This window comes from Cajanus cajan, chromosome 6 (assembly GCF_000230855.2).
Source record: "Cajanus cajan strain Asha chromosome 6, NIPB_CcT2T_4, whole genome shotgun sequence".
In the NCBI taxonomy this organism is placed as follows: domain Eukaryota; kingdom Viridiplantae; phylum Streptophyta; class Magnoliopsida; order Fabales; family Fabaceae; genus Cajanus; species Cajanus cajan.
Window position 1 is genome coordinate 65,387,355 of NC_138522.1, and position 11,081 is coordinate 65,398,435.

Sequence of the window (11,081 nt, forward strand, 5' to 3'; positions counted from 1 at the left end):
TTTTATAATTTTTTTAAAAAAATAAAGAAGGTGTACTTATAAAAAAAAAACACGAGGTGTATATATCATGAGCCTTCCCAAAAGAACTTTCCGTCAGAATAATTACAGAAAGTACTTTCCAGAATACTAAAATTACTATTCCGGAAATAACTTTCCGTCAAAATAATTATGGAAAATACTTTCCGTAACACTAGAATTACTATTGCGAAAAATTCTTTCCGGAATATTAACAGTGTGTGTATTTGTTACCATAATTCCGGAAAGAACTTTCCACAATAATAATTTTAGTGTTACGGAAAGTACTTTCCAGAATTATTCTGACGGAAAGTTATTTCCAGAATAGTAATTTTAGTATTCCGGAAAGAACTTTCCATAATTATGTACAAATAAACCTCCGAAAAAAAATTTCCAGGATAATTTTTTTATTTCAAATAATATTAAGGATAATTTAGAAATTTAATATTTTTTTAAAAAAGGAGGTGTATGTATAAAAAAATGGAAGTGTATATATCATCCGCCCTCAATTATTTTTGTAAGTTTTTTTTTATGTAACCCAAGTGGACTCATTGCTCTTGACCATTTTTTACATGGCTAATGATATATATACCTCTTTTTTTTACATATAAATACTCTTCTTTTATTTTTCTAAAAAAAACCTAAAATATCTATAATTTTTTTTTATTTTTAAAATTTTTAATTTTATATTTATAATTTTTAATTTACTATTTTTTCTTTTCACACACCTCATTCCTTCTCTTTTCCAGTTTTCATATGCACCATTTTGTCTTCCTCTAATTCTTCACCTTTTTCAGTGGATAGTTTTAGTTCTCTCGATTTTTAAATTACTCTCTTATTTTCTCACCTCTTTCACTTTTTCACATGCACTCAAATCATAGAACTGGTAGGCGACAACATTATAGGTACGTGTAGCTTCCTCGAAACTAGACACATTTTTTCCTCCAACACTTTCTTTCCTTTCACCCCTCTAAAAATCTTAACATTAAGTTTAGTGTTATGAAAAAGACATTTTTACTATTCTAGAGTACTATGAGATAGTGAAATCAGTGAGAAATTTGAAGGAGGAAGGGAAAAAGAATAATATAAAATTTAAAAAATTAAAATTACCTACCAAAATAGGTGGAGATGAAGAAAAATTAAGGGAATGCATATGAAAATAAGGAAAAGAGGTATGTAAAAAAATGTTAAATTAAATATTAGGAGTGTAAAATTAAAAAAAATTAAAAATAATAAAAATTAAGAATTTTTTAAAATTTATTAAAAAAAAGGTGTACTTATAAAAAAAAAAGGAAGTGTATATATGATGATTCTTTTTACAGTCATACATTTTACATAATCGGTGTATATTTATTCATTTGGGCCGAAGACAATGAACCATTTGCCTTTTACCAACTTCCAAATAAGGGTGAACAAGTAACATGTTGAGTTACGTTATGTTTGACACTAACCAACTCCAAATTTCGATTGGGCTTATTTTTATATTTAAATTTGTCCTTCAACTCAAATAAGATGATTATTAGTTAAACTAGGACGAGACTATTTAACATAGAAGGACGAGACTATTTAACATAGAACTGGATTAAATCAAAACATATGTAATATAAATTTTCACTTTCTATTAATATAATGTAAGAAAAAAAATTACGTTAACAACCAATTAAAAGTCATCTTTGGTATGACTTTTAAGATAATCATTGTAATTAAATAACATAGTAAAATCATTTTATATTACCAGTATATAATTTGTTTCTCTCTAAACATAATTAGAATTTCAAGAATAATTTATTTTTGTTAACATTAAACATGATATTATATAAAATTAAATGACAGTTACTCATAATCTCACAAAAAAAATTACATTAATTTCGAAAATATAGGCAAAAAAATTAATAGGCTAGAGTTTTTCGGTAAAACATAAAAAAAATGAAATGTACTACAAAGACATAAAAGGGTGTTTGGATTAAAGTTGTATCCAACTAAACTAAAATGTTTTATTCAATTCATAACTCACATAGAAATTAATAAGTACTACAAAGATATAAAATGTGTTTCAGCTTGTACATTGAAAATTGCAAAATATTTGTTCAACGTTGTTCCAATGCACTTCTAAACACACATAATAATGAGTATAAAGTTAAACGTAAGTAGGACGAGATTGGAATAGGGTTATGTTTGACCTAACCTTAAATTTTGATCATGTCAATTTTTTAGGCCTTAAATAATCTTTAAACCTAAATAAAGTTAATAGCTTATGAATTAAATTAAGATAGATTTGGGTAAGTAACTGAGTTGAATTGGGTTGAGTCTTATAACTCTATATGTAAATCAAGTAAAGACTAATCATTTTTATGATAGTTTACAAGTGAGATAAGATTAGAGAGGATATTTGTAATAACTCAAATACTCAAATTAGCAAAAGTTGGAGTTGATTAGTTAGGATTAAAGTTAATTAAGTATCTACTAGATCCTCTTTATAAGATTTTCTACTTGTGTTATATAATATTATGTTTGATAGGTTTATTGACTTTTATAATTATTATTTATTTTAAAAGTCATATAAAAGTAATTTATGATGGATGGTAAATGTTATAAAATTATAGATGCAAATTTTTTTTTTATTTTGCATCGATCTCTTAAGAATTTACTTTAAACTAATTTGGTTGATCATGAGATAAGTAAAACCTGATTAAGAATTATTTTTATCAAGAATTGAGCTTTTGTATAACACATTAATCACACTTATATCCAACTCTTTAGTTATAATTCCAAAGTATTTAACTTAACGTAATATTGATAAATAGTATTTAATAATAATATAATCATTTATATATATATATATATATAATTTAAAAGACAGTAAAAGTTTAATATTATAAATTAGAATATATAACTTCAAAAGTGAGATTTTGATCCTTCACTCCCTTATATATACATTCCCGGTATTGTATATTTCTCTACTTGGAAGCACATTTCATATATATCCAGCTAACTAGTAAAAAAAAATCTCTATTTTAATGTCTATTTTTAAATTAAATTTCAATAACTTTTTTAAAATTAATAATAGATAAAATTAACCTTGTATATTGTAGCCAAAAATAACCTTATATCAAACTGTATATTATGTGTTATAAATTCAAAGTATAATTTCTTTATTCAGAAGTACTTATTTATTAGAAATTTTAATTATAATATAAATTATATTTTCAAAATCATTTATTTATTATATAATTCAATCATGTAAAAGTATGTATTTATCTCACTTTATAAGCGATCAGACTCTCCAAAAAGATTAATCATTATTTTCAATATTGGTAAATTATACTAATATCATTATTATCCATATATGATACTAGTTTAAAATACTATTTTTCGGATAATCACTCCGAGGCATTCATCAGATTTTGTTATGTTTATTCTAGTTTTACTTCACCACAATGCCACTTCATCTTGAGCTTTTAAAAGTTGATTTTTTTTTTTCGGTAGAAAAAATACTTTGACAACCATGCAAGAAAGTTATTAGTCTGATTCACCTTTACGCAATTTCTTGATTCTTTCCCGGAATATTGACCTTTAGGTTTGAAAGTTAATAGTCTCTTCAGTATTAACTAGAGAATAACTTCAGTGCACCAAAGTAACATAAAAAACTTACCAGGGTAAGTTTGATTTTCAATATTCAGAAGCACATAATTTTGTCCAAGAACAAAAGAAGGCCGAGGCAAATTGAAAGTAACCCCCACGACTAAGACACAAGCTATACGGAGATGAAAAAGAAAACTATTGAGAGATAAGCAGACAGACATACATGGTGCTGCTATCTTTGCCAGAGAGCAAAAATCTCAAAACAAACGTTACTTCTCTAATATTTTATATTTACATCTCTCAATCTTCTCTCCATATACGACCAGTGATTCTCAGCTTCAACTCTTGTTTTTCTCCACCAGAAAAATAAAGTGCTAGGTTCCTCTGAATTATTAGTCCATCTTGACTATCTCGAACTTTTCTATGACTATCCCGAATGCTCCTTGGAATTCCTTGCCATATAAGTTTCCGGCCATTTGCACCAACTTCCAAGCTGTAGCTGAATTTCTTGGCTTCATTGTCATCACCCATGAACCGTAAGAAAGCCATGTAAACTGGAGCTGTGCCAAGCTGGTACGCCTCAAAGTGCAAGCAGAAATGCCTTCCAAAACTATTAAAAACCTGCAAGCAAGAAACTTCGACATTTCAAGTAGGGTTCATTATATTAGACATGTCTGAACCACTAGAGTCGATTTAGTGGTGGGAGATTTAAGTAGTAGTATGTAGAGTCTTATGTTTAACCATGTTGGTGTCATTGTAATCCTATCAATAAAAGAAAACTAGACATGTGCTAGAAACTAACATCATGAGGTCACGATAAAATTTGTCAAGACGTGCATGTATTCACAAAGCGAAAGGTGGATCCATATATTAGCTTAGACTTGAAGAAATGCTCAAAAACAAATCATAGAAGAAAAATCCCTTCCGGCAACTAAATTCCATGTGTTCAAATTATTCATCAAAAGTCAACAGAGTATATGCTTACGTGTCAGTCATGTGACCCATGATTATACTTTGTGAGCTGCTTCTTAGAAAATGTAACTAAGTAACCGATTCTCAACATTACTTGCAGAGAATTAAAAATAGTCAATGAGTAGATTTCTTATTTAAAACAAACGCATGGCCATGTGCAGACATAACATTAAATGTTGCACATCAGGAGATAGGACATCAAACTTTACTGATTAAATAAAAAAAAAACGTATAAAAATCCCAATCCATGAGAAATAGTACATCAAATCATCATACAGTCCAGCGATTATAAATTCATTAAATAACTTACAGTTAGCATCCATGTGGCATTTTCAACTTCATGTGGGTTTGCTTTGACATATCGATGATTAAAGGTGCACCCGTCATGCATGTCAACCTTGTGATCATCCTTGAGATGGGCAACAAGAGTTGGAATGTCACCCATCACAGAGCACTCAGATCCAGCATAGGGGCAATTGTATGGACGAAATCCACAACTTTGTTCATGCTTTAACTTAGTATAGTACGGAAATATATCATGACAACCTAGACTCTGATATCTGCAAGGAAGCTCCAGAGATTCTGCAACTTTCTCCAAAGCCAGACACCTTATATTCCCAAGATCATGATGGCAGGATGGGCAAAGATTATGGACTTCAATTTTACAATTGGAACAGAGTGTATGGCCATTTGGGCACTGAAAAACACAATGCAGCCATGTGCGAAATATTAGAAATTTAGAAGAAAATTACAAGACAGGATAAATTCACAAGAAGCATGTGAAGTGAAAATAATTATTAAAGAGTTTCAGACTTTCAGCAGGTTTTAATAACCATCTATAATAATCCAACATTCCTCTCAATAGAATAGACAGCACAATATATGAGGAATACTACATTAGAACAACCTAAAGTCAATGTTTTTCACATTGTCTTCTTACGTCTCTTTCTTAGTTCTTACCCACTTGAGTGTCAATCTCAACTAAAATGTCCTTAGCATAAGCCATCCAACTGTAATTTATAAATATAGGCTTAGAATCAGCAAGTCTCATTCCTGACCTTTGCTTTAGCAGGACGGGCAGGGTATCCAAATCAAACTCAAAAGAAAGTGACTGCAACAGGCTATAAACTTAAGGTTTTTATCTACTAGTCATTGCTTGGTATACTCCAAAATATTCACTTACGTTAATGAGAAAATTAACAACAGAACATACAGAGCAAATTTGGATGGATAAGTATCATGAAACTCACATTGCAAAAAAATTAAATAGATAACTATGATAATTACAACCAACCACAAAGATTCAAGATATTAAATTTGTTCATGCTGATCACTGCATCATGTCTCTCCATCGAGATCAATAATTAAACTTATCCCACATTGTCCAGGAAGTTAAGGATACTAAAGTTAAGTGCACAAGCTTTAAGCTGCAACGTGCAGCCTTTGCAGTGAAAGATATGTACACAAGTGATATTCTCTTCAAATGCAATCATCCTAAGGACTATGGAGATAAAAATCACAATGCCACAATTCACATGTCTATATCTATTTCATGTGTGCATCATGTTACAAGTAGTGATGAGAATGTCACACCTTAATCAACAGCTTACGACCTAGTCTGTTTAAAGTATGACCTGATCTAGCCTATTTAATAAAAAGGTCCAAGTTTAGACTTTTAAAAAAGTCTATTTATTTAAAATGACTGGATTTGAGCTTATAAAAAAAAAGTCTGTTAAGTCTAATAGGTTAACTTATTTATCTATGCAATCTAATAAAAAATAATATATATATATATATATATTACATTATTAACAATATAATTAAATTAATAAATTTGTAATACAAAAAATCAAATTATCAATATTTTTGACATTTCCACTACTTTCCTTCAACTTATAGTTGGTTATATAGAATACTTCAAATGAAATACAGAGAATAATTAGAAAGTTTTTTTTTTTATTTTATAAGACTATCTTTTTTCATTACAGCCTATGCATGAGTGTATGTTTAATGTACAAGGGTATGCATCTCTTAAGTTAGTTTTCTATTTTTATTTTAAACTCTAAATTTTAATAATAGAGTAAACTATTTTGTATAATGCAAATAAAAAAATCACACATGTATTTAAAAGTATAATTGTTGGGTTATTTAAAATCAAATTTATTAGCCTATTTAATATTATTAATGTAAAATGGACTTTTAAATAGATTAATAGGTCAAGCTAGGCTTTTAAAAATGTCAAACCAGACTTACAAAAAAAATCTATGAAAGATAATAAATCAAGTTTAGGCTTTAATTTTATAAAATAAGTCTGACCTTTATATTCAAAGTCTAGCTTGATCTAACCAATTCTCATACTTAATTACAAGAAAAGTTTTTCAAACACAGACCCCCAAAATAAGAAATTGCAAGCACTGCACCTGATGAATTGGGGGATACATTAAATTCTTGCAAACAGGACATCCAAGTAATTCGTACACGCCATTATTTGAATTAACTCCGCTCTTTCCATTCAAGCCAACGCTAGATTTTGTAGATGCACCATTACTCTTGGCCTCAGATTTAGCCTTGCCTGTCTCATAATCTGAAGACATCAGGTGAAATTCAAGAACTTCTTTGAAAACACTGCTTCCAGGAGCCATTCCTAACCCAGGTATACAGTATTTCTTTCCAGATGACAAGGAAGCAGAGTTCTTACTTTTATGGCCTGCTACATCTGTTATTACGGTTAAATGGTCAATGCATAAGAACTTGCATAGTAGATACTATTGTAATCAAACTTTGATATTCTTTAGTCCAAATGGGAGAGAAGAGAGAGAAAGAAACATGCAAGACCAATCAAGATGTGATTGCTATTTTCACATGCAATAGTAACTAGATTAAGTGCAAATTTGACTGTTTTAATATTCTTGGAAAACATCATGTAAATAGTAATTTTCTTTTAGCAGTATCAATCATGATTTGTGAATCAAGAAAAGATATGTCTAAAACATGAAAAGAACATGTTAGACAATTACACCAAAATGCATATCAGCAAACAGGACCTTCACTGCCAAATGCAATACATGCTAACATGGATAAATTAATTAATAAACGACAGTTTTCACAACAACAACAAAGTCTTATCCCACTATAAGAAGAATAAATGACAATTTCCATATATTATAAAAATTAAAAGAAGTCAGTATTTATCGTCATTAAAACATAAAAGAAACGTATGCCAAATCACTACATGTTTATAGGAAGAAAAGTATGTCATATATTTGTTACCAAACAATCTGTCAGTCCAACTGCTAAATTAACAAGAAATTGTTAAATTATATGTTGAAAGCTCAAAATTGCTCGAGCTTGAGGAGAGTAGATACAACAAAGAAACAATAATTTCTTCTTGGAGCCCCCAAGGCCACAGGAGGCTCATTTTACTGCGTATCTAGGAAAATCCATACCCAGATAACTTTGCAGACCTGTTGCAGAATTGGACATCTCTCCCTATTCACTAACATTGACCCTCATCTTGCTCTTTGTTTTCTAATGCAATGTTGTTAAAGCAAACGAATTCTATTGCTAAATGGCATTTTGCAGTTCCTGCGCCTTAAATTTTTCACAAAACTGAATCATGATAGAGATCACCGTCCCTTACCTCTTCCCTCATTTAAATTATCCATCAAACAGATTAAAAAAATAAAATAAAAAAAAAGACAGAAAATTACAGATATAAAAGATGAACCCAGAAATTGAATTAAGCTGCATAAGTAGTTAGGTTGGCTTTGCCTACCTTATCTACTCAATCCATCCAATCAAAACCCAGAACTAAACATTATAAAAAGGAAAAAAAATAATAGCAACATCTCAAACAACAACCATATACCAATTTATTATATGCAAAAACCAATCCACAGAGCAACAAAAATCAAGCACATGACGGGCAAATGCAGACGAATCTGAACAAATACGTTCAAAACCATCACCAATCAGAGGGAGGAAACAAAAAATACAAGATGTGAAAATTTGAAACCACGCAAATAAACAAATAGAACAAAATTAAAAAAAGAAAACCCAGTTGAGAATTCCGAGCCTAATTGCGTGCGTGTGGCAAAAAGAAAACAAATTGGGGCATAAGAAAACAGAATAGGGAAAATAAGAAAACACAATAGAAATGAAAGTAGCGACGAGAAACGCATCGGAGAAAGGGCTCCGGGAGTTACGGGAATTACCACCCGCTATGGAGATTGAACAAAAAAGCGTGTCTTGTTGGTATGCATAAGGATGCTGAATACCAACGCTTTTTGTTCTTGTCCTTCTTCTGCTTCGAAATCGCAGGATTTTCCCTTGTATTGTGCTCTGTTCCTTTCCTTGATTTCTCGTTTATTATTTATTTATTTATTTATTTATTGTTTTGAGTTTTGGGAAATAAAAAATATATTTTGGGGTCTTCCTCTCTGTTGTCTGGTCTCGTTCCTAACGATACGTTGCCAAGACAACAAGGTGGTCCAGTGACCCTTCCCGCACGCGACGTTTAAAAGTTAAAACACACACTTTTTCATTTTCTGGGTGCTTTTTATCTCCGCTAAAATAGATTTTTCTTGTCTTTTTTTAATTATTGGTTTTACTTTCTTTCTTAATTTTTTTTAAAATCTTTACTTTCATTTCTTTAAATTGTTTATCTTCCTTAAATTAGTTTTTTTTCCCAGTTTCTATACTAATAGGGTTAATTTTGGTTCACCATGTGTCTCAATGTGTCTTAACAAAGGATCTAGTTGTTCTAACATGATACTTCAGGAATTGAAGTGAAATTTTTAAATTTAAATTTAAATAAAGAATTATAAATCTATTTTAACCTTTTTAAATTTTTTACTTGTGAATTTATCCGTTGAGGTCGTTTTTCTTGCCCCCTTTTAGTTAATATGCTCCTCTTGAATTTGCTTGTATTGTAGTACCTGTTTCCTGTGATTGAAAGGGTAAATGGTGAAACCTGAACTAAGAGGCTGTGGGGTGATTAATACTTTCATACCTATGTAGAAGACCGACTCAAATCAATTATTTGTTATTTAATTCATAATACTTTATGTATTAATTATTTTTATATTAAAATATTTATAATTAAAATATATTCTTTTAATGTAATAGAATATATTAATTATAATCTCTTTAAATATATATATATTTATTTATTTATTTATTTATTTTTTTCATTGATTAAAAAAGTAAGAAACGTTAAATATGAGAGAGAAATAATAATCACATGCATTTTAATTAGTTAAATAAAAAGAAAAATATTAATTAAAAGAATTTTGATGAAGACAATTTTGAAAAAATAATATAAAATATATTAATTATTATTAACTAAATTAATGATTTTTTTATAATTTTAATAAATTAAGTATTTAAGTCTTATATATAGAAGTATAAGTGATAATATTTTAATATATACATTTCACGTATTAAAATACTAGTTCATAATAAGTTATATATACAAATAAATAACATATTTAAATTTATAAATTATATCTTAAATTTATAATAAATAATTTAAATTGCAACACAAAATTATTTTTATTTATTTATGATTTATTTTAAAATATTAAAAATTAATTTATAAATAATTATGATAAATAAAATTTAAATTAGATAATAAATTAAAAAAATTTAAAGACTTTCTCATCGAATAAAAATTCTTAAAAAAATTCTCGCATGAATAAGTTTAATATATAGGAATTAATAGTTAAAATATTAGATTTTTTTTTTTAAATATGGCCCTATATTTAATAGTTTATAGGACGAATAAGGTTAAGAATTAATAGTTGAAATGTTAGATTTTAATTTTTTTTAAATATGGTCCTATATTTAATATTTTATAGGACAAATAAGGTTACAATTTTGAATTTTGTGTATTGGAAAAAAAATACATGTTAAAAAGTTAATTTTATTGTATTATAAATATTTTAAGATTGAAATAGCATACCTAATATTCTTGATTTGAATACTATAGTTATCATAATAATTTTTATAAAAAAATTTCTTTCTACCGAAAGTGTGAGGTACCAACAAGTTAATCTCTCAAAGAAGGAAAATTGGCAAAATAATTATAACAATAATACAAACAATTTCTAAATTTGTATTTACTTTTTGGTCAAGTTTGGATGAATAATAATAGAAATTAAGGATTTATTAACTAATGACAATATGACACATTAAATATCATGTCCATAAAAGATTACTATATATAAAAAAAAACGTGTTTTTATTAGGGGTTAGCTTAGTTATTGAGGTAGTTAAGTAAGACTCATTTTTCTTCTTATAATATGATGTTAAAAAATATGATCTTTTCTCTTGATTCCGCGTTGGGAAGGTACTTACTACCTACAAAAAAGATTTCAATGATCAAATTAGTTTGACATGTTTTTTTTTTCTTATATTATATTACACATATTTTCCTTCTAAATCGTAATTAGATGCTCATTTTTCATAAGATAATTATCATGATTATCATGTCGTGATTATTACATAATTGA

General features: G+C 28.2%; 1 protein-coding gene across 2 annotated transcripts; it reads right to left on the bottom strand.

Annotated features, from left to right (window-relative positions):
* Nucleotides 1-3,650: 3,650 nt before the first annotated feature.
* Nucleotides 3,651-9,082, bottom strand: LOC109796788 (E3 ubiquitin-protein ligase SINAT2). Of its 2 annotated transcripts, none has more exons than XM_020356582.3 (4): nt 8,775-9,082; nt 6,990-7,285; nt 4,880-5,266; nt 3,651-4,218 (listed from the first exon to the last, which is right to left on the bottom strand). In XM_020356582.3, the coding sequence occupies exons 2-4, from the start codon at nt 7,209-7,211 to the stop codon at nt 3,898-3,900; spliced, it is 930 nt and encodes a 309-aa protein (XP_020212171.1). In that variant the 5' UTR covers nt 7,212-7,285; nt 8,775-9,082; the 3' UTR covers nt 3,651-3,897. The 2 variants fall into 2 exon arrangements, with proteins under 2 accessions (XP_020212171.1, XP_020212170.1); XM_020356581.3 differs by having other exon boundaries at nt 8,784-9,081.
* Between the last annotated feature and the right edge of the window lie 1,999 nt (nt 9,083-11,081).